Source organism: Mobula hypostoma, chromosome 21, assembly GCF_963921235.1.
Source record: "Mobula hypostoma chromosome 21, sMobHyp1.1, whole genome shotgun sequence".
NCBI classification, from domain to species: domain Eukaryota; kingdom Metazoa; phylum Chordata; class Chondrichthyes; order Myliobatiformes; family Myliobatidae; genus Mobula; species Mobula hypostoma.
The window spans coordinates 2,324,377-2,349,161 of record NC_086117.1 but is presented as its reverse complement, the minus strand read 5'-3'; the positions used below and the strand labels follow the sequence as shown (position 1 = coordinate 2,349,161).

Sequence of the window (24,785 nt, the reverse complement as noted above, 5' to 3'; positions counted from 1 at the left end):
ACATCGGGAACAATCTTCCTGCATCTAGCCTGTCCAATCCCTTTAGGATTTTATACATTTCAATAAGATCCCCCCTCAATCTTCTAAATTCCAGCGAGAATAAGCCTAGTCGATCCAGTCTTTCATCATATGAAAGTCCTGCCATCCCAGGAATCAATCTGGTGAACCTTCTTTGTACCTCCTCTATGGCAAGAATGTCTTTCCTCAGATTAGGGGACCAAAACTGCACACAGTACTCCAGGTGTGGTCTCACCAAGGCCTTGTACAACTGCAGTAGTACCTCCCTGCTCCTGTACTCGAATCCTCTTGCTACGAATGCCAGCATACCATTCGCCTTTTTCACCGCCTGCTGTACCTGCATGCCCACTTTCAATGACTGGTGTATAATGACACCCAGGTCTCGTTGCACCTCCCCTTTTCCTAATCGGCCACCATTCAGATAATAATCTGTTTTCCTGTTTTTGCCACCAAAGTGGATAATCTCACATTTATCCACATTAAATTGCATCTGCCATGAATTTGCCCACTCACCTAACCTATCCAAGTCACCTTGCATCCTCTTAGCATCCTCCTCACAGCTAACACTGCCGCCCAGCTTCGTGTCATCCGCAAACTTGGAGATGCTGCATTTAATTCCCTTATCTAAGTCATTAATATATATTGTAAACAACTGGGGTCCCAGCACTGAGCCTTGCGGTACCCCACTAGTCACCGCCTGCCATTCTGAAAAGGTCCCGTTTAATCCCACTCTTTGCTTCCTGTCTGCCAACCAATTCTCTATCCACATCAATACCTTACCCCCAATACCGTGTACTTTAAGTTTGCACACTAATCTCCTGTGTGGGACCATGCCAAAAGCCTTTTGAAAATCCAAATATACCACATCCACTGGTTCTCCCCTATCCACTCTACTAGTTACATCCTCAAAAAATTCTATGAGATTCATCAGACATGATTTTCCTTTCACAAATCCATGCTGACTTTGTCCAATGATTTCACCACTTTCCAAATGTGCTGTTATCACAGCTTTGATAACTGACTCCAGCAGTTTCCCCACCACCGACGTTAGGCTAACCGGCCTATAATTCCCCGGTTTCTCTCTCCCTCCTTTTTTAAAAAGTGGGGTTACATTAGCCACCCTCCAATCCTCAGGAACTAGTCCAGAATCTAAAGAGTTTTGAAAAATTATCACTAATGCATCCACTATTTCTTGGGCTACTTCCTTAAGCACTCTGGGATGCAGACCATCTGGCCCTGGGGATTTATCTGCCTTCAATCCCTTCAATTTACCTAACACCACTTCCCTACTAACATGTATTTCCCTCAGTTCCTCAATCTCACTGGACCCTCTGTCCTCTACTGTTTCCAGAAGATTAATTATGTCCTCCTTAGTGAAGACAGAACCAAAGTAGTTATTCAATTGGTCTGCCATGTCCTTGCTCCCCATAATCAATTCACCTGTTTCTGTCTGTAGGGGATCTACATTTGTCTTAACCAATCTTTTTCTTTTCACATATCTATAAAAGCTTTTACAGTCAGTTTTTATGTTCTCTGCCAGTTTTCTCTCATAATCTTTTTTCCCTTTCCTAATTAAGCCCTTTGTCCTCCTCTGCTGAACTCTGAATTTCTCCCAGTCCTCAGGTGAGCCGCTTTTTCTGGCTAATTTGTATGCTCCTTCTTTGGAATTGATACTATCTCTAATTTCCCTTGTCAGCCACGGGTGCACTACCTTCCCTGATTTATTCTTTTGCCAAACTGGGATGAACAATTGTTGTAGTTCATCCATGCAATCTTTAAATGCTTGCCATTGCATATCCACCGTCAATCCTTTAAGTGTCATTTGCCAGTCTATCTTAGCTAATTCACGTCTCATACCTTCAAAGTTACCCCTCTTTAAGTTCAGAACCTTTGTTTCTGAATTAACTATGTCACTCTCCATCTTAATGAAGAATTCCACCATATTATAGTCACTCTTACCCAAGGGGCCTCTCACGACAAGATTGCTAATTAACCCTTCCTCATTGCTCAATACCCAGTCCAGAATAGCCTGCTCTCTAGTTGGTTCCTTGATATGTTGGTTCAAAAAACCATCCCGCATACATTCCAAGAAATCCTCTTCCTCAGCACCTTTACCAATTTGGTTCACCCAATCTACATGTAGATTGAAGTCACCCATTATAACTGCTGTTCCTTTATTGCACGCATTTCTAATTTCCTGTTTAATGCCATCCCCAACCTCACTACTACTGTTAGGTGGCCTGTACACAACTCCCACCAGCGTTTTCTGCCCCTTAGTGTTATGCAGCTCTACCCATATCGATTCTACATCCTCCCGGCTAATGTCCTTCCTTTCTATAGTGTTCATCTCCTCTCTATCCAGCAACGCTACCCCACCTCCTTTTCTTTCATGTCTATCCCTCCTGAATATTGAATATCCCTGAATGTTGAGCTCCCATCCTTGGTCACCCTGGAGCCATGTCTCTGTGATCCCAACTATATCATATTCATTAATAACAATCTGCACTTTTAATTCATCCACCTTGTTACGAATGCTCCTTGCATTGACACACAAAGCCTTGAGGCTCGCTTTTACAACACTCTTAGCCCTTATACAATTATGTTGAAATGTGGCCTTTTTTGATTTTTGCCCTGGATTTGCCGGCCTGCCACTTTTACTTTTCACCTTACTACTTTTTGCTTCTACCCTCATTTTACAGCCCTCTGTCTCTCTGCACTTGTTCCCATCCCCCTGTTGTGAACTAACCTCCTCTCTCCTAGTCTCTTTAATTTGATTCCCACCCCCCAACCATTCTAGTTTAAAGTCACCTCAGTAGCCCTGGCAAATCTCCCCGCCAGGATATTGGTTTCCAAAGGATTCAAGTGTAACCCGTCCTTTTTGTACAGGTCACACCTGACATAAAGGCCAGAAAACACAAGTGAAAGCCATGTTATTTTGGGAAATTTAGAGCGGAGATATAGAGTGGAAATAAAAGGAAAAACTATGAACAAAAAACAGGTGTCACACAAAATGGGGAAATGAAAAACCTTCTTTTGCCATCTAAATAGTAGGTGGCAGAGAGGAGATGTGGGGTAATCAGAGACCCATAGGTGTGCTCGTGGAGGCACAGAACGGAACACGTTTCGGGTGATATGGTCACAGGGACTCTGGCAGATCTCTGTGAACATTCTCATCACCAATTGTTTGGAGACTCCAATACATGGAGTTTGCAAGAGGCTGCAAATGGTTGGAGCCTCAGTGAGCTCCATCCTGCCTCCCCAGAGTTGAGGACAGCTTCCAAAGGTGGTATCCATCATGAAGGACCCTTGCCATTCTGGAAACCACCTTCTCATTACCACCATTGGGGAGGAGGTACAGGAGCCTGAAGACGCACACTCAATGATTCAGAAACAGCGCTCCCCCCTCCACCATCAGAATCAGAACCAGAACCTTCAGCCCATGATGTTGTGTCAAACTTTTAAACAAGTCCAAGATCAACCTAATCCTTCCCTCCTACGTAACATTGCATTTTTCTATCATCCCTGTGCCTATCTAAGAGTACCTTCAATGTCTCTGATGTATTTACCTTTACCACCACTGCTGGTAGGTTATTCTACACAAGACTATCTACCTCTGACATCCCCCTATACATTCCTCCAATCACCTTAAAATTACGCCCCAGTATTAGCCATTTCCACCCTGGGAAAAAGTCTCTGGCTGTCCACTCTGTCTATGCCTCTCATCATCTCGTACACCTCCATCTGTGTACGTGACGGAGACACTCACTGTCAATCCCCATAAATATTAAAATGAGCAGGCAATATAATGGATGAGGTTCTGTAGAAACTGGAAATCCAGGTAGCTTTGATCCTCATGGCATGAACACCTTTACCGCCTTGGCAGAGCATTTCACACTCTCTGTACAAAATACTTACCTCTAACACTCCCCCATCCCTCCGATCACCTCACAATTATGCTTTCCAATTTCTGACTCTGATCCAAAAGCTTACCCTCTGTAAGAAGATGCACGTCTATGTCTGATCGCTCCAACACAAAAAGGAACAAAACAGTTTCCAGAAAATGATATCAACATGCTATCTCACAGGAGAAAGGCTAACAGCTTAAAAGTGCATTATGAGAAGATTTCAATCTGCAGGAAGTGCAGCATTGAAAGTATAAATAGAATTTACTGATACCTTCTCCTCGCTGGTATCTTGTCTCCAAAGTAGTCTAATCAGGTAAAGCAAACACTGTGATGTTGCTTCCTTTGATAATGAGGAAAATATCTCAGTCCAAATTTAACCCACACCAGAAGTAGGTTAGCTGCTTCTTTCAGCCTAACCTATTTTGCAGCTGCTCAGTAAAAGCTACTTTCAAAGTGGAGGCTGGAAACACACCATTGAAAAACCTCAGTACACAATAACCAGTTGTTGCAAAACTGAAGGTAGCCCCACGGGAAATGCACAGAGGGAAAGTATCAACTCAACAAAATGCCCTTTTCGCTTAGACTTTGAAAGAGGTTGCTAGAATTAGCTGAAGGTCACTTCTAAAATGCAGGTCAGTGTATCAAATGTGTTGAACAAGAATAAGGATTGTAAGACACCTGAAAGAACTTGTGCTATAGCTCAATCCCTTCTTTGCAAAACTTGAGAAACTGAGTTGCTTGGCATTTTATTTTCAACTCCACGGAAACTGTCTGATACAAGGTGAATAAAGGACAAAGGAAAAGCAGAGCCAAACATTTTCAATTCTCACTGGCTAATCTTGTTCTGTTAAGATATTATTAGAACATAGAATATAGAACAGCTCAGTACAGGCCCTTCAGCCCACAATGTTGTGCCAACCTCTTAACCTACAATCTAACTCTTCCCTCCCACATTACCCTCCGTCTTCTATCATCTATGTGCTATATTTTGTGAATTTCAATATGACTAACAAATATCTTGGAAATCTACGTAAACAAAATCTACTTTTACTTTGCATTAATTTAAAAAAGTTATTAAATAAAATTTGTCCCTCTGAATGAATGTTATAGAAGTAATTTTAAAAATCCATAATGATATTAGCTAAACCTAACCTGCATCATGAGTAGCTTAAAAAGGCAGTGAGAAATCTTCACGCATCAAGTGGACAATCCAGACGATAATGATTCGAAGAGCAAACCCATGCTAATAGCAAAGGCGTTGCTTTCTTAAAAAAGCTACTTTCAATGCCAAGCAAAGGGTTTCATGACACTGACTTAATTTGTCACATACACTAGAATGACATGTCATTTCCTCCTTCCAGCTGAACCACAACACAATTATAGATTGTGTACCAGTACACTCCATTGTCTATTTATAACACAGCCTTTCAAAGCGACACTCTCTGGAATAAGATGGGGGGAATCTAATCACGAGACCACTAGAAGAATGTGAACGTATGCTATAAACATGGATTTGTGTTTTCTGAACGATGGTTAATTGCTCCATGAAAAATAAAATCTGCAGATGCTGGAAATCAGAAATAAAGTGCTACAAATATATCACATGAGGTAGCACTTGTGGGGAGTGATAGGGAGATTCACAAGTGACCCAGATTCTTCATCCCAATCAGTCCGTGCTGACCACAGAGCCCACCAGCTAGGCCCAATTTCCTGCGTTCATCCCCAGCCCTCTGTGTACGGATCCAAGTGCTTCTTAAATGTGACCATTGTACCTGCCCCAACCACTTCCTCTGGCAGTTGAGTCCATATCCTCACCACATTCCACCCCTCAGGTCATTTCAAAATGTTTCACTCTCACTCTACACATTGTCGTTTCTCTTCAATATTTTTTATCCCCCCTCAGCAAAACCCACGCACCCACCGCTAAATTTAACAAGAGGGCACAAGTAAAGCATAAAAACTACCATAGATATGGAGAGAGGAAGATTTGTAAAGCTAATGTAGGCCCTAAGTTCAAACTTATTCCCAAAGTACATACATGTCACCATATATAACCCTGTGATTCATTTCCTTGGGGACATTCACAGGAGAACAAAGAAATACAATAGAATCAATGAAAAACTACACACAAAGACCAACAAGGTCTGTAATAGACTAAAAGAGGAGGAATTTTAGAGGCTAATGAGAAGAAATTCTAGAGTTATTTTATGTCTGCCTTCATTATAAACCTCAGCAAAACAATGAACAAGGCATTGGAAAAGTTAGCATCAGTGGAAAAAAATCTGCACGGACAACACTACATTCCGTCTAGATAGCCTCCAACCTGGTGGAACCAACATCGATTTCTCCCAGTAATATTCTCCCCCTTCACACTTCCCTCTTCCGGAATTCCCCACTCTGACCTCTCACCTTACCCTAGACCCCCTGCTCCACCCCTTTCACCCCATGATTCCTCTCCTTTCCTATCAGATTCCTTCCTCTCCAGCCCTTTGCCCCTTCACCCACCTTCCCCTTCCCGGTCTCACCTATCACCTGCCGGTTCTCACTTCCATTCCCTCCCTCACACACCTTCCCCTCCCTCACCCACCTTCCCCTCCCTCAACTTCACCCGGTCTCACCTATCCTCTGACAGCTTGCACTCAACGATTCAGGAACATCTTCCCCTCTGCCATCAGATTTCTGAATGGACACTGAACCCATGAACACGACCTTATTACTTTTCTTCTTCTCTTTTTGCAGAGTTATATACTTTGATAATAAATGAACTTTTGAACTACTTACTTAATTTAACCTTTCTAATATATATACACACACATAAATTTAAACACATATATACGTTTACTCTAATTTACAATTTTTATTATTATGCATTGCATTGTACCACTGCCACATAACAACAAATTTCACAGCATATGCTCGTGATATTAAATGTGGATCTGATTCACACCCCCCCCCCCACCAGCTTCTTACTCTGGCTTCTGTCCCCTTCCCTTCCAATGCTGATGAAGGGTCTCAGCCAAAACATTCACTTCCATGGACGCTGCCTGACCTGCTGAGTTACTCCAGCATTTTCTGTGTGTGTTACATGGGAAAAGTCAGTGGAATTGAATGCCTAGAAACCCTTGGAATCCCGTGATCTGCATCTTTGGGGCTGAAAGAAGTGGCTGTAGAACTAACAGTTAACTTTTTCAGCAAAATGCAACAGTCCAGAAGTTGGAGCAAATGTCACCCCATAACTGAAAAGTAGTAGAGACCACATCAGTAGCAGACCAAATGCCAGAACGGAGAAAGAAATTGAGGAGTCCGGTTGGGTCAATGTGGACTTAAGACAGACACACGGAGACCAACATCCGGTGCTGCTGGCAGATCATCAACTCGGTGAAAGACGCTCTTTGGTCGGCCCGAAACTTGATGGTCTACCAGCACATGGAGATGTCCATGGGAGAATGCTGCCGACTGGCACGTTCTCGGCTGCAGGAGTATGTGCTGAGGGACGCACTGAAACTCGGTGCAGCCACTGCAAGGGCCCGGTGGGGAAGGACCACAGTATAGTTTCTCCAGCCGCGGGAGTGGGAGGGGTCGGTGGGCGGGGAGTATACCCCTCAACAATGATATGGTAGGCTGAACTACTGGAGTGCCACGTGGGTGGCTATAAATATGGATATGTACTGACTATAATGGAAACGTATGTAAAGGATGAAAAGTTATTGAATGGCTTATTGTATATATTTATTTTTGAATAAAGTATATTTTGAAATAAAAAAAAAAGATATGTACTTTGGAGCAATCTGCTGCTGTCTTTTTGAGCTTGCAACCAATAGAATAGATCTGTACAGCAGGGAATCAGGACCTTCGGCCCATCTCATCCATAGTTACCCAGGGAATGTTTGACTCTTTGCCCTACAGATCTCTCCTACCAATGTACTTATCTAGATGGTGTTAAGATGTTGCCAGAAATAATGTGCCCACCTCAGCCATTATTCCTAGCAGCTCATTCCAAATACACACCGCCCTCTGTGTGAAGAAGCTGCGTCTGATGTCCCTTTTAAATCTCTCACCTCTGATCTTAAATCCATGTCCTCGTGCTTTTATCACCACCTACTTCGAAAAGGGGGAAAGTCTTCTCTCCCTTGTGAAGTGTTCTCTATGTCCCTCATGATCTTACATACCTTGATCAGTGTTAGAGTGCAGAGGCCTCAGCTCAACAGGCTTGGGTGAGGTAGGCACTGGCAAGTATCTTCTTCATTCATCATCTGTTAGTGCATAGTTAGAGCCGTGACGATGGCTCCAGGAGCCGTGTTGAGTTGTGTTCTTTGTGTGAGATGTGGGAACTCTGGGAGACCTTCAGCCTCCTGGCTAACTGCATCTGCACCAGGTGCACCGAGTTGCAGAATGGGAACTGGAGCCACAGATCAGTGACCTTTGGCTCATGAGGGAAACTGAGGAGGTGATGGATTGGAGCAACAATCAAATAGTCACCCCAAAGCTTCAGGAGGCAGGTACCTGGGTGACTGCCAGGAGAGGGAAAGGAAATGGGCAGCCAGTGAATAATAAGTATACCACTTTGGGTACTGTTGAGGGTGACAACCTACTAGGGGGGAACTGCAGCAACTGAGTGTGGCTCTGTGACTCGGGGGGGGGGGGGAAGAGGACTGTAGTATTGACGGGGGATTCCAAAGCTAGAGAAGTAGTCATGAGATTCTGTGGACATGAATGAGACGCCGAATGGAATGTTGTTTTCAATGGTGCCAGGGTTAGCGATCAGGTTCAGGAGAGTGAGCAGCCAGAAGTCTTGGTACATATTGACACCAATGACGTAGGTAGGAAATGGGAGGAAGTCCTGAAGAGAGAATAGAGGGATTTAGGCAGAAAGCTGAAAAGCAGAACCTCCAGAGTAGTAACTCTGGATTGCTGCCAGAGTAGGGTGTTTTTGCTGATCCATGTGTAGTTGAGGAACTGGTGCAGGGGACAGGGTTTCTGATTTCTGGACCATTGCGATGCGATCTTCTGGGGAAGGTATGACCTCTACACAAAGGATAAGTTATACCTGAACCTGAGGGGGGACCAATACACTTGTGGGCAAGTTTGATAGAGCTGTTAGTAAGCATTAAAACTAATTTGGCAGGGGTAAGGGAACTAGAGTGATCCAGAGGAGTGAAAAATTGCAAATGTCACTCCACTCTTCGAGAATGGAGAGACACAAAAGGCAGGAAATGATATAGGCCAGTGTTCTGACCTCAGTGTTCGGAGTTGATTGTTAAGAATATATTTTTAGGGTTGTTGAGGCACATGACAAAACAGGCTTTCCTTAAAATGGCTTCCTCAAGGGAAAATCTTGCCTGACAAATCTGTTGTAATTCTTTGAAGAAATAACAAGCAGGATAGACAGACGAGAATCGGTGGATGTTGTGTATTGATTTTCAGAAGGCCTTTGACAAAGTGCTGCACACGAGGCTGCTTAACAAGTTAGAGCCCGTGGAATTACAGGAAAGGTACTAGCATGGGTAGAGCATTGGTTGATTGGCGGGAGGCAAAGAGAGGGGATAAAGGGGGCCTTTTCTGATTGGCTGCCACAGGGGTCTGTGTTGGGACCGCTTCTTTTTACGTTATATGTCAATGATTTGGATGACAGGATTGATGGCTCTGTGGCCAAGTTTGCAGATGATGCGATGATAGGTGGAGGGGACGGTAGTGCTGAGGAAGCATGGAGGTAGCAGAAGGACTCAGACAGAACAGGAGAATGGGCAAAGAAGCGACTGATGGAATACAGTGTCGTGAAGTGTATGGTCATACACTTCGGTAGAAAGAACAAAAGCATACACTATTTTCTAAATGGGCAGAAAATTAAAAAATCCAAGATGCAAAGAGATTTGTGAGTCCTTCTGCAGATTTCCCTAAAGGTTGAGTTAGTGATGAGGAAGGCAAACTGCAATATTAACATTAATTTTGAGAGAACTAGAATATAAAAGGAAGATGTAATGTTAAGGCTTTATAAGACACTAGTGCATCATCACTTGGAGTACTGTGAGCAGTTTTGGGCCCCTTATCCAAGAAAGGATGTGCTGACATTAGAGAGGGTTCAGAGGAGGTTCATGAGAATGATTTTGGGAATGTATAGGTTATCATATGAGGAGCATTTGATGGCTCAAGGCCTGTACTCACTGGAATTTAGAAGAACAAGGAGGGATCTCATTGAAACCTATCGAATGTTGAAAGGCCTAGATAGAATGGATGTGGAGAGGATGATTCTTGTACAAGTGGGGGGACTGTAGGACCAGAGGGCACAGCCTCAGGTCCATTTAAAATGGAGATGAGGAAGAATTTCTTCAGACTGAAGGTGGTGAATCAGTGGAATTTGTTGCGACAGGCAGCTGTGGAGGCCAAGTGAATGGGTATACTTAAGGTGGAAGTTGACAGTTTCCTAATCAGTCAGGGCATGAAAGGTTATGGAGAGAAAGCAGGAAAATGGTGTTGAGAGGGAAATTGGATCAACCATGATGAAATGGCGGAGCAGATGCGGTTGGCTGAATGGCCTAATTCTGCTCTTATTGTCTTATCATGTCAGCCTTCATTCTCCTATGTTGCAGGAAACGAAGTCCTCGTCCACACGGCCTCTCCTTGTCCACATTCTCCTATGTTGCAGGAAACAAAGTCCTCGTCCACACGGCCTCTCCTTGTCCACATTCTCCTATGTTGAGGGGATAAAGTCCTCGTCCACACAACCTCACCTTGTCCACATTCTCCTTATAGGCATCCGTTAGTCTCGTGAGACCATGGATTTGCACCTTGGAAGGTTTCTGGGGCGCAGGACTGGGCAAGGTTGTATGGAAGACCAGCAGATGCCCATGCTGCAAGTCTCCCCTCTCCACGCCACCGATGTTGTCCAAGGGAAGGGCACTAGTGCTGATACAGCTTGGCACCGGTGTCGTCGCAGAGCAATGTGTGTTTAAGTGCCTTGTTCAAGGACACAACACGCTGCCTCAGCTGAGGCTTGAACTAGTGACCTTCAGATCACTAGACTGACGCCTTAACCACTTGGCCTCTCCTTGACCACCCCTCCCCACCCCACCAAGTCCTGGAAACATCCTAGTAAACCTTCTGTGCACTCTTTCTAGTTTTGTAACATCTTTCCTGTAAGTTGACCAAAATCGTAAGCAGTACTCCAAGTATGACATCACTATCATCTTATATAACTGCAACGTTGCTCCCCTACTCCTTTCACTCAATGCCCTGACTGAGGAAGGCCAGCGGGTCAAATGCCATCTTCCCTTTCTTAGCTGCTTTCAACAAACTATGCACTTGCACTCCTTGGTCCCTCTGTTCCACAACACTCCCCAAAGCCCCACCCTTCATTGTACAAGACCATAGATATAGGAGCAGAATTAGGCTATTTGGCCCATCGAGACTGCTCTGCCATTTCATCATGGCTGATCCAATTTTCCTCAATCTCCTGCTCCCTCCCCTATCCTGTCATGTCTGAACCAATCAAGAATCTATCCTTTGGCTTAAATATACATAAATACACAAGTCCTATCCTAGTTTGATCTCCACACAATAGCTCACATTTATCAGGATAGAAAGCCATTTGCCAATCCCCAGCCCATATACCTATCCGATCAAGATCCCCTGTCAATTTTCATAACCTTGTGTAGTATCCAAAACATCACCCTTTTGTACCAGCTGGAAATAGATATGGACAAACCAGTGAATATGTATGTGCAGTAAGGTCCCCACACAACTCAATACATACTCAGTATTCGATACACTGAGCCTGTCTGTAGATCACTGGTGTAAGTGAAGAGAAATAGGGCACAGATCACACCCTCCCAGCCTGGCATTGTTTACCCTCTGTAAACAGAGTTGAAGCATACACCACTGGAGGGTAATCAACTGACGTGGATGAGGATTGGCTAACAGGAAGCAAGCAGAACCGGTATGATAGGATCTATACTCAGTTTTGCACAATCGATACCAATGATCTACAGGCAGGATCTATGTGTATAACTGAGTAGATATGACATATCAAAGTGGCACGGTAGCGTAACAGTTAGCATAATCCAATGACAGTGCTAGCGACCCGGGTTCAGTTCCTGCTGCAGTCTGTGAAAGGTTTGCACGTTCTCCCCGTGACCGCGTGGGTTTCCTTCCACATTCCAAAGGCATACGGATGAGTAGATTACAAGGGTTTAATTGGGCCGTGAGAATTTATTTATTCATTCTGATATAGCGTGGAAGAGACCCTTCCAGCTGGGCTGCCCAGCAATCTCACAGCCCTGATTAATCCTAACCTAATCATGGGACAATTTACAGTGACCAATTCATGTATCTGGAATGTCTTTGGATTGTGGAAGGAAAGCAGGGCGTTCAGGGAGGACGCACAGAGACTCCTTACAGAGAACGCTGGGGTTGAACTCAGAACTTCAGAATGCCCGAGCTGTATTTGCGTCGTGCTACCACTACGTCACCACGGTGCCCACCTACTGCCTACCCTGCCGAGGTCTAGTTGGATTGAAAGGGCCTGTTACTGAGCTGTATCCCTACAGAGGAGGGGTGAAATGAGACAGAGGGAGAGAGGTCTACCATAAATTGGAGAATTCAGTGCTCATGCCATTGGGTTGTAGTTACATAGCTAGAGTAAGATGAGTTATTCCTCTGGTTTGTGATCAGTCTCACCCTGACAGTGGAGGAGGTCGTGGACAGACAGGTCGGTGTGGGTCCCACAGTAGCTATTGCTTGGTGTGACGCTATTACAGCTTGGAGGGTGGGAGTTCAGAGTTCAATTCCGGAATCCCCTGTAAGAAATGTGTACCATCCTTCCCACGTGCATGGGGAACAACGTACTGGTTAGTAGGTTAATTGGTCATTGTAAATTTCCCAGTGACTAGGCTGGGGTTAAAGTAGGCGGGTTGCTGGACAGTGAGGCTCATTGGGCCGGGGGACTGTCCCACTCTGTACACCTGAACAAATATGGCTAGCCACTGCCAGATGCAGATAACTGTGGCGAATGGAGTGAAGGTACTCTGCAAAGTGGTGGCCCGGTCTCATTCTGTCTGTTTACTGACTGCAATAACATGTATGAGGTAATTAATTGTGATGCCTTCCTTGATTAAATAAACTCAGAGTAGGCCTGGCCTTGTCAAAGAGCTATTTGATTAGCCTGATTTGGAAAAGGTTACATTCTAATGCAAGAATTATCCACAGATTCTAATCCCATCCAATTGAAATCTTTCAATGCTGGAATAATTCAGAGGATGTGTCGGAAACTCGGTAGACTTTCACATCTTTCTATGAGGTGCAGCAGCAGATATTCATGTACACAAAGTAATTAGATCAGCGCGCCGTACACGAACGAACCAACGGGCTTAACGAGGGCTCCATGAAGTTCTAAGCACATCTTTCTCCAGAGGTCGAGCACTCCGTTACTGCATTTGTTTTATTACTCCGGAAGCTTCGTTTTATAAAATTTGATTTAAGATGTTTATATCAGCATGGACAATAATAAAATTATTGGCTTCCAGGACATCACAGATTAAATTGAATATTGAAATATTAGTTATAATATTGCCAGACATGGGAAGAAAATAAGCAGGATCTGGAGTCAAAGAACATGACAGCAAAGGAACAGACCCTTCAGCCCATCTAGTCCATGCTGAATATTAACTAGCTTAGTTCCATCAGCCTGCACCCAGATAATCGCCCTCTGTACCCCTCCTATCCATATACCTCTCAAAATTCTCTTTAATATTACAATCAAACCTGAATCCACCACTTGCGCTGGCAGCTCATTCTACACTCTCTGACTGAAGAAGTCCCTTCATGTTCTCCTTAAACATTTCACCTTTCACCCTTAACCCATGACCTCTAGTTCTAGCCTCACCCAACCTCAGTGGAAAATAGCCTGCTTGAATTTACCCTGTCTATACCTCTCATAATTTTGTATACCTCTATCAAATTTTCCCTCGTTCTCCTATGCTCCTGGAAATAAAGTCCTAACCTATTCCGTCTTTCCCAATAATTCAGGTCCTCCAGTCCTGGCAATATCCTTATAAATTTTCTCTGTACTCTGTCAATCTTATTTATATCTTTCCTGCAGGTAAGTGACCAGAATCCCAGTACATAAAGGATTATTTGTTGCTTTTGTAAACAAGCTGACAAGTCTGGTCTACTCCTCACATGTCTTCGCTCCACGCACAACAGGAAGGATTTCCTGGTGGCCGCCTGTTTTAATTCCACTCCCTGTCCCATTCGAACATGTCAATCCATGGCCTCCTCTACGATGAGGCCACTTACAGGTATGCACTCTGGGTAGCCTCTAACCTGATGGCATGAACATTGATTTCTCCCCCCTCCCCCTGGTGTCCCTCCTCCTTCCCTTTCTCCCCTGGTGCACTCTCCTCTTCTATCAGATTCTCTCTTCAGCTCTTTACCTCTTCCACCTATCACCTGCCAGCTTGTCTCTTCATTCCCTACCCTCCTGACTTCACCTATCACCTCCCAGCTTGTCTCTTTCTCCTACCTTCCTATTCTGTCTTCTGCCCCCTCCCAGTCCCGATGAAGGTTCTCGGTCTGAAGCATTGACTGTTTATTCCTCTCCAGAGTTGCTTGACCTAATCTTTTTTTAAATTTAGAGACTTAGGCCCTTCCAGTCCAATGAGACCCTGCCCGCCACCCGCCACAGGTTAATTCCCGGGATGACAGGGCTGTCATATGTCGAAAGATTGGAGCGACTGGGCTTGTATACTCTGAAATTTAGAAGGCTGAAAGGGGATCTTATTGAAACATATAAGATTATTAAGGGATTGGACACGCTGGAGGCAGGAAGCATGTTCCCGCTGATGGGTGAGTCCAGAACCAGAGGCCACAGTTTAAGAATTAGGGGTAGGCCATTTAGAACGGAGTTGAGGAAAAACTTTTTCACCCAGAGAGTGGTGGATATATGGAATGCTCTGCCCAAGAAGGCTGTGGAGGCCAAGTGTCTGGATGCTTTCAAGAAAGAGATGGATAGAGCTCTTAAAGATTAGCAGAATCAAAGGTTATGGGGATAAGGCAGGAACTGGATACTGATAGTGGATGATCAGCCATGATCACAGTGAATGTCGGTGCTGGCTCGAAGGGCCGAATGGCCCACTCCTGCACCTATTGTCTATTGTCAATTAAACCCATGTGATCAATTAACAAACCGTGTGGGAGGAAACGAAGCACTTGGAGGAAACTCATGTGGTCATGAGGAGAACATGCAGACAGCGGTGAGAACTAAACACCGGTCACTGGCGTTGTAAGGTGATGGGCTAACCGCTGCTCTAGATGCTCCCTGATCAGCTGGGTTCCTCTAGCATTACGTTATGTGTTACACTGGGTTTTCAGCATCTGCAGAGACTCTCGAGTTCAGGATCTCAGCACACTCACCTTCCTCTAACTCCATGCTGTGGAAGAACAGCGGGTTCTGTAACACACTGCAATGTCCCTGACTGTCCTCCTTGGTGAGCAACAGCACATCCGTGTAGATGAAAATGCAAACCTATACCATGGAGCAAGACAAACAGCACTTCAGTGTGTGTACGGATAATGATGGTCAAACAAACAAACAAAATTAGCTGGGCTAAATGCTAGAAAGCATAGCACTCCTGTTCAATCAACAGTCAAAGTGCCTGGTACAACTTAACCTCTTTCCATTCTTCACCTGGAAGACAGAGAGTGCACACAATCTGGGTTTAATCAAATATTACCAAAAGCGAAACACAAAATTACTTCAATAAAATTAGGAAAGAATTAACAGTGTTTACTTTTGCTCCAATTACAAAATGCTGTTACATTTATTGATTGATTTATTTAGAGATATAGCGAGGGGGCAGGCCCTTCCGGCCCTTCGAGCCACGCTGCCCAGCAACCCCCTATTTAACCCTAGCCTAAACACAATGACTAAATCTATCAACCTGTACATCTTTGGACTGTGGGAGAAAACTGCAGCACCCTGGGGACACCCATGCAGTACAGGGTGAATGTGCAGTTCCTTACAGAGGATAACGGGAATGAACTCCAGATCTGATACCCTGAACTGAACATAACATAGCACTAACCATTATGCCACTTGTTCTGCAAACAGAAAGGAACTAATTGTTGATGATGTTATCAGCACAGTGTGAGAATTAGGAGCAGGAATGGATCTTCAGATCCTTCCCATTTGCTAGCTGTTTGTGAAAACCCTGAATGAATGCCCACCTTAATGACATTTTGCTGCACAATCCACATAACTTTGGCTTAAAACTAATCCATTCTGAACAATTACTTGCATCTTTGCACAGCTTTCAATAAACAACCATATCGAATATTGGAAGGCCTAGTTAGAGTGGATGTGCAGAGGACGTTTCCTATAGTGGATGAGTCTAGGACTAGTGGGTGCAGCCTCAGGACAGAGGGATGTCTATTGAGAACAGGGATGAGGAGGAGGTTTTTTAGCCAGAGGGAGGTGAATCTGTGGATTTCATTGCCACAGGTGGCTGTGGAGGTCAAGTCGTTGAGTATATTTAAAGCAGAGATTGATAGGTTCTTGATTAGCAAGGGTATCAAAGGTTATGGGAAGAAGGCAGGAGATTGGGGTTGAGAGAGATAATAAATCAGACACGATTGAATGGAGCAAATTTGATGGGCTGGAAGGTCTAATTATGCTCTGATATCTTATGGTCTTATCCCAAGATGTTGTGAAGGATGTTTTACAACAGAACAGTCACCGAGTGATGTGAGTGAATTTAGAGCAGGTGACTGAAAGCTTGAAGTGGGCTTAAAGGATCATCTCAAAGAGCTTTTCAAGTGTAGATACTTGTAATGTGGCCAACATAACAGCCAACTTGCTCATAGGAAGTAAATTTCTCACAAACTGCAAACCCAACACAACCGCATTATCTGCTTTCTGAGTCCTGTTGGATCAGAGTGTAAAATTGTTATCTGCAACCCCAAATTTAACCCTCGCCTAATCACAGGACAATTTACAGTGACCAATTCACCGACTAACCTGTATGTCTTTGGACTGTGGGAGGAAAGCAGAGCACCCGGAGGAAACCCTTGCGGTCACGAGGAGGACGTACAAACTCCTAACAGAGGAGGCCGGGATTGAACTCCAATCTCCGACTTGTGAGCTGTAGCAGCGCCTGACTAACCACTGCACCACCATGACGGCTGTTGACAGGAGAAAGCCATGCTGACTCCACACAGGGAGGACAAAGGTCAGGATCAAACCGAGGCTACCGGAGCCGAGGCAGCAACTCCACCCTCAGCAGGCCGTTTCTACAGATTATCGAGCAATAACATCAATTTATTCAGGAAGTGTCTTATACCTCAGTGTTAACAGATTTCTGTGGCCCCAGCTATGAGAGGAGGTTTTACAAGTTCAAACTTCAAGTTTAATTATCGTTCAACCATACATGAATATAGCCCAATGAAACAGTGATCCGCTAGGGCCAAGGTGCAAAACACACTACCAACAGTACACAACACACAACACACAGCACAGTGTTCAAATAGCACATATGGTTATGATTTCAGATTCAGACAATCAGCTGAGGCACCAGGAAGGCTACAGGAGAAGCAGCAGGGAGCCTACAGAGGAATATTTATGCCCATGCTGTTGGAAGAATGGATGCCTTGGCAAAATAGACGCATCCTGTCAAGTCAGACACACAAATCCCTCGTATGTACAAGACTTTCATATTTCTGGCAACAGAAACAAACTGCAGCAACTGAATTTTATCAGATTCAGATGATCTGCAACATTTTTCTTCATAGTTTAGTGCAATAAGTCAGTTTCCAATCCTACCCAGATACTTGAAGGAAAATGTCACAGAGCTATACAAAGGGACAGGAATGTGATGAGAAACATTGCTCTTTCAAATGGCTGGCAGTGATCCAGAGGACCAAACCACCTTCTTCTGCACTGTAACATTCAGAAAACCCACGGAAATAAAGACAGCCTGCTGTCAACCTGCTCTGCCTTTGAAAAGGTTAAGATGCAAGGGAATTTTAACATGATCTTCTGGCATCATTTAAAACATATAGCGGAGTGGAAATAAAGCTGAATAAATTCTCCTTTTCTGTTAGATCATAGAAACATTAAATCATGATTGTACTTTATCACATTACCGAAACTACAGATCTCAGGACCCTGGTTTGGAATTTACTGAACAGTAAAAAGGAAAGAGACTGAGAGAACTTCCTATCAAAGCAAAATTCAGTCAGAGACACAATACAATGAGATATTAAACAGATGTAGTACCTCATGTGAACAATCACATACAAGCACATACATACACCTACATAGATTCACACAAAACACACCCACACAAACACAAACACGCACAAACACACACAAACACACACACACACATATGCACACACACACATACACATGCATGCACAAACACACACATGCACACATGCACGCACGCACACACATGCACACACACGCACGTACACACACAAACACACACACACAAACACACACACGCGCACACACACAAACACACACACACACAAACACACACACACACAAACACACACACACGCACACACACACGCACACAAACACACACACGCACACACAAACACACACACACACACACAAACACACACATGTGCACACACACACATGCATACACACACACACGCACACACACGCACGCACACACACGCACGCACACACACGCACACACGCACACACGCACACACGCACACACGCACACGCACACGCACACACACATACAATGTATGAGAAGTGTTTGATGGCTCTGGGTCTGTACTCACTGGAGTTTAGAAAAATGAGGGGGAAGGAGGTGGAATCTCATTGAAAACCTGTCAAGTATTGAAAGGCCTTGAGAGTGTGGATGTGGAGAGGATGTTTCCGATAGTGGGAGAGTCCCAGAGGGCAAAACCTCGGAATACAAGGACATCCTTTGAGAACAGAGATGAGGAGGAATTTCTTCAGCCAGGTGGTGGTGTATCTGTGGAATTCTTTGCCGGAGACAATTGTGGAGGCTAAGCCATTGGGTATATTTAAAGCAGAGGTTGTTAGGTTCTTCATTAGTAGGAGTGTCAAAGGCTACAGGGAGAAGCGGTTAAGGAAGAGAGTAAGTCAGCCATGATGGGATGGTGGAGCAGACCTGATGGGCCAAATGGGCTAAACCTTAAATCTATGGTCTTATAAAGAGGGAACCAATGCACAGTACTTAACCCAGGTAAGGATCTCTGGCGACCTGAATTCTTAATGGTTTGCTATGTGAGATTTATTAGCCTGTCTCCTCGTCCAGACATTATCAGACAATATTGATCCTGGAGAAGAGCTACCCAGTAGTCTGTAACACTTGATGGCTTTTCTCAGAGATGAAGAGACTGCAATGAAAATTCCACATCAAAGTTAGCTCTCACTTACATATCACTCAAACCGTACAGTGACAGTAATTGGCAACTCACCAAAGATATGGTTATTAAAAATTGATTAACCTAGCAGGGTAAACTAGGTGGGAATTTATTGTCCAGCTCTGGATGGACTTGGAGTAGAGATTGAATACAGCAGACACCAAATGCCCAAAGACCCTGGTGGCAATTAGAGGAATTTCCCTTCCTCCTGTCTCATGAAGAGTCTTAGAGTCATAGAAAAGTACGGCACAGAAACAAGCCTTTCATCCTATCTAGTCCATGCCAAAACCATGTAAACTGCCTACTCTCATTGACCTGCACTGGGACCATAGCCCTCCATACCCCTATCATTCATGTGCCTATCCAAACTGCTCTAAAACACTCAAATCAAACTCACATGCACCACTTTGCTGGCAACTCATTCCACAATCTCACCACCTTCTGACTGAAGAAGTTTCTCTTTAATAAAAAAAAACATTCAATTGGCTGCATCCTCTGAGCCAGTCAATTGGATTGTTGGGTATGTTTAACTTGGAGAAACACAAGTACCTGAAAGATTGAGGAATAGAGAGTGATGGGACAGGAGTTGTAAGTTGAGCCAGCTCCATCATGGACACCAGCCTCCCACCATCAAGGCACCTTCCAAAGGTAAACCTCAAAAATGGTTGCATTCATCAGCAAGGACCTCCATCACCCAGGACGTGCTCTCTTCTCATTGCTACCAGCAAGGAGGAGGTACAGGAGCCTGAAGACACACACTCAGTGATTCAGCAACAGCTTCTTATTATGTATTTCAATGTAGTACTGCAACAAATTTCATGACATATCCCTGATTCGGAGTCACTACCAGATGGTCTCTCACTGGTGATCTATTGATGCGCAGTGGAGAGTATCCTGACTGGCTGCATCACGATCTGGACTGGAAACACCAATGCTCAGGGCAGAACAGGCCACAGAAGTGATGGGTACAGCCCAGTCCATCAGAGATAAAGCCACCCCTCCCTCATTGAGCACATCTACATAGGGTGCTACACAAGAAAGCAGCATCCATCACCAATGACCCCCCCACCATCCAGGCCACGCTCTCTTCTTACTGCAACCATTGAGCAGGAGGCATGGGAGCATAAAGACCCTCACCATCAGGTTCAGGACCAGCTATTACCCCACGGTCACCAGGCTGCAGAACCAGTGTGGACAACTTCACTCTCCTCAACACTGAACTGATTCCACAATGTAAAGACCCAACAACTCATGTTCTCTGTGTTTATTTTATGTGCACAATTTCCCTTCTTCTACCCATTGGTTGATTGTTAATCTTTGTTTATAAATTCTATTGTAGCTTTTATTTAATTTTCCTATGAACGCCTGCAAGAAAATGAACCTCAAGGTAATATATGGTGACATATACATACTATGATAATAAATTTTTCTTTGACTTGTGTAGATTTAGAGATACCTATACCATGTTACCTTACTGAATACACTCAGTGGTGACTTTATCAGTACCTCCTCTTCTGCTGCTGTAGCCCATCTGCTTCAAGGTTCAATACGTTGTGCGTTCAGACATGCTCTCTGCTCTGTGTACCACTGCTGTAACGTGTGGTTATTTGATTTACTGTCACCTTCCTATCAGCTTGAACCTGTCTGGGCATTTCCTCTGACTTCTCCCACTAACAAGGTACTTTGCCAACAGAACTGCCACTCACTGGATGTTTTTACTTTGGTTTTCGCACTGTTTTCTGTAAGCTCTAGAGACCATTATGCAAGTAAATCCCAGGAGATCGGCAGTTTCCGAGATACTCAAACCACCCATTCTGGCACCAACAGTCATCCCACAGACAAAGTCACGTAGACCATATTGCAGCAGAATTTGGCCATTTGGCCTGTCGAGTGTCCTCACCCATTTCAGCATGGCTGATCCAATTTTCCTTTCCGCTGCAATCTCCTGCCTTCTCCCTCTATCCCTTCATGCCCTGACCGATCATGAATCTATCAACCTCTGCCTTAAATATACATAAAGACTTGGCCTCCACAGCCACCTATGGAAAAGAATTCCACAGATTCACAAATCTGGCTGAAGAAATTCTTCCCCATCTCTGTACTAAAAGGACACTGCTCTATTCTGAGTCTGTGTCCTCTGGTCTTAGACTCTCCCACCATAAGAAACATCCTCTCCACATCCAGTCTATGAAGGCCTTCCACTATTCAATAAGTTCAATGAGGTCACCCATCATTCTTCTGAATTCCAGCAAATACAGACACAGAGCCATCAATCCTGGAATCATTTTTGTGAACCTCCTTTGAACCCTCTCCAGTGTCAGCACATCCTTTCTAAGATAAGGGTCCCAAAACTGCTCACAAAACTCCAAGTGAGGCCTCACCAGTGCTTTGTAAAGTCACAACATTACTTCCTTGCTTTTATATTCTAGTCCTTTTGAAATGAATGCTAACATTGCATTTGCCTTCCTCACCACAGACTCAAGCTGCACATTAACCTTCAAGGAATCCTGCACAAGGACTCCCAACTCCCTTTGCACCTCAGTTTTTGTATTTTCTCTCCATTTAGAAAATAATCAACTCTTTCATTTCTTCTACCAAAAGTGCATGACCATACACTTCCTGACACTGTATTCCATCTGCCATTTCTTTGCCCGTTCTCCTAATCTGTCCAAGTCCTTCTGTAGCCTCTCTACTTACTCAAAATTACCTGCCCCTCCACCTTTCTTCATATTATTGGCAAACTTTGCAAAAAAACCATCAATGTCACCATCCAAATCATTGACATACAACATAAAAAGAATCAGTCCCGTCACAGACTTTTGTGGAACACCACTAGTCACTGGCAGCCAGTCAGAAAAGGCTCCCTTTATTCCCACTCTCTGCCTCCTGCCAATCAGCCACCGCTTTATTCATGCTAGAATCTTTCCTGTAATACCATGGGTAAAGCAGCAGCTGTTAAGCAGCCTCATGTGTGGCACCTTGTCAAAGGCCTTCTGAAAATCCAAGTACACAACATCAACCGATTTTCCTTTGTGAATCCTGTTATTTCTTCAAAGAATTCTACCAGATTTGTCCGGCAAGATTTTCCCTTGAGGAAACCATGCTGACTCTGGTCTATTTTATCGTGTACCTCCTAGTACCCAGAGACCTTATCCTTAATAATCGACTCCAACATCTTCCCAACCACTGAGGTCAGACTAAGTGGCCTATAGTTTCCATTCTTCCGCCTCTTTCCTTCTTGAAGAGTGGAGTGACATTTGCATCCCAGAATCCAGTGATTCCTGAAAGATCACTACTAATGCCTCCATGAGGTCTTCAGCCAGCTCTTTCAGAACTCCTGGGTGTACACCTTCAGACCTTTCAGTTTCCCAAGAGCCTGCTGTATAGTTATGGTAACCCCTGACACCTGGAACTTTCATGCTAGTGTCTTCTGCCTTGAAGACTGATGCAGAATACTTATTCAGTTCATCTCCCATTTTGTTGTCCCTCATTACGACCTCTTCAGCATCGTTTTCCAGTGGTCCAATATCCACAATCGCTTCTCTTTCATATTTTATGTATCTGAAGAAACTTTGGTATCCACTTTAATATTATTGGCTAGCTTACTTTCCTGTTCTATATTTATCCTCTTAATGACTTTTTTAGTTGCCTTCTGTTGGTTTTTAAAAGCTCCCCACTAATTTTACTCTATTATATGTTTTCTCTTTGGCTTTATGTTGGCTTTGACTTCTCATTAGCCACGGTTGTGTCATCTTTTCTTCAGAATACTTCTTCCTGTTTGGGATGTATATTTCCTGTGCCTTCTGAATTACTTCCAGAAATTCCAGCCACTCCTGCTCTGCCATCATCCCTGCCAATGTTTTTTCCAATCAACTTTGACCATCTCCTTTCTTGTGCCTCTGTAATTCCTTTTACTCCACTGTAATACTAATACATCTGACTTTAGCCTCTCCTCAAATTTCAGGGTGAATTCAACCATATCATGATCACCTTCCTATGAGGGTCTTTTTACTTTAAGCTCTCTAATCAATTCTGGTTCATTGCACTTACATCACGTTTCTTCCCCATTCTGGTGTCTGCTCTAAACAACAACTGAACCTCTTGATCATGTCTGCTTGCTCTTATGCATTGAGTTGCTGCTACATGATTGACTGATGAGATATTTGCATTAACGAGCTGCTGTACATGTGTACCTAATAAAGTGGCCACTGGGTGGATGTGGACAATTCACTCCACAATGCAAAGTATTTTTTAAGGTGACATAAATAAAGTTAGCCAGGGATATAATATATGATTAAAAAACTTTTTTATTAATCATTTCTTTGGGAAGCTGCCAATGACAGTAATTTAAAAACCACTTGATGGCATGTTAAAAAAAGATCTGTTTGAATTTAATCAGCTAACAGAAGCTTTCTATTTTCAGCATTGGAGTATATTATTCCTAACGTCCATTGAGGATGTTGTCACATACATGAACAAACTGCACACAATATTTTGTTCATACTTGCCAATTATTTGGAGAAGGAAAACACAACAACACAGAAACAGGCCCTTCAGCTCATCTAGTCTGTGCCAACCTATTATTCTGCCTGATCCTATTGGCCAAAGATGTGGCTTAATGATGCATTTGAAGCCAATGCAAAACCTTGCAGCCTGGAGTAATTTCAACCACACCCTTCAGCCCTGACCGTTTTTTTTAGATTATGAGAACACTCAGTCCTCTTTTATTGTCATTTAGAAATGCACACATGTATGAAGAAATGATACAATGTTTCTCCGGAGTGATATCACAGAAAACAGGAGAAACCAAAGACTACCCCTGACAGAACCACATAATTATAACATATAGTTACAGCAGTGCAAAGCAATACCATAATTTGATGAAGAACAAACCATGGGGCATGGTAAAAAAAAGTCTCAAAGTCCCCGAGTCGATCGACTCCCGAGTTCCCGATAGCTGGCGGCAAAAGGGAGAAACTCCCTGCCATAAACCTCTAGGCACTGTCAACTTGCCGATGCCTTGGAAGCAGCCAACCACAGCCGACACTGAGTCTGTCCCTCCGAAACTTCGAGCCTCCAACCAGCCCCTCCGATACAGCCTCCCGAGCGCCTTTGACCTCGCCCCAGCTGCTGAAACAAGCAAAGCCGAGGATTCGGGCCTGCTGCTCCGGAGATTCCGGTTACCACACAGTAGCAGCGGCAGCGAAGCGGCCATTTCAGAAGTTTTCCAGATGTTCCTCCGTACTCTCACATCTGTCTCCATCAAATCAGAAGCTTCCAACCATCATTCCCATAGCTTGCAAGCTCTGTGCCATTGCACATAAACACAAGATAACAGGAACATGAGGTGGCTATTCAACCCTTCAGTGCATTCCTGGCTGATCTGTGCTGGCCTCAATTTCTCCTTTGTACCTGTTCCTCATAACCTCTATTTCGCCATCCTTCAATTATTTATCT

The 24,785-nt window shown here is 44.0% G+C and overlaps 1 protein-coding gene across 10 annotated transcripts in view; it reads right to left on the bottom strand.

Moving 5' to 3' along the window:
* Window positions 1-24,785, bottom strand: part of rgs3a (regulator of G protein signaling 3a) — a 283,964-nt gene that overhangs the window by 131,709 nt on the left and 127,470 nt on the right. For 8 of the 10 annotated variants that reach the window (XM_063073265.1, XM_063073271.1, XM_063073270.1 and 5 more), the window contains one exon: window positions 15,330-15,441. In XM_063073265.1, coding sequence (XP_062929335.1) covers window positions 15,330-15,441 — 112 coding nt within the window. Of the gene's footprint in view, window positions 1-4,008; window positions 4,092-5,075; window positions 5,143-15,329; window positions 15,442-24,785 lie in introns of those variants that run through there. The other 2 variants (XM_063073275.1, XM_063073274.1) reach the window with 2 other exon arrangements.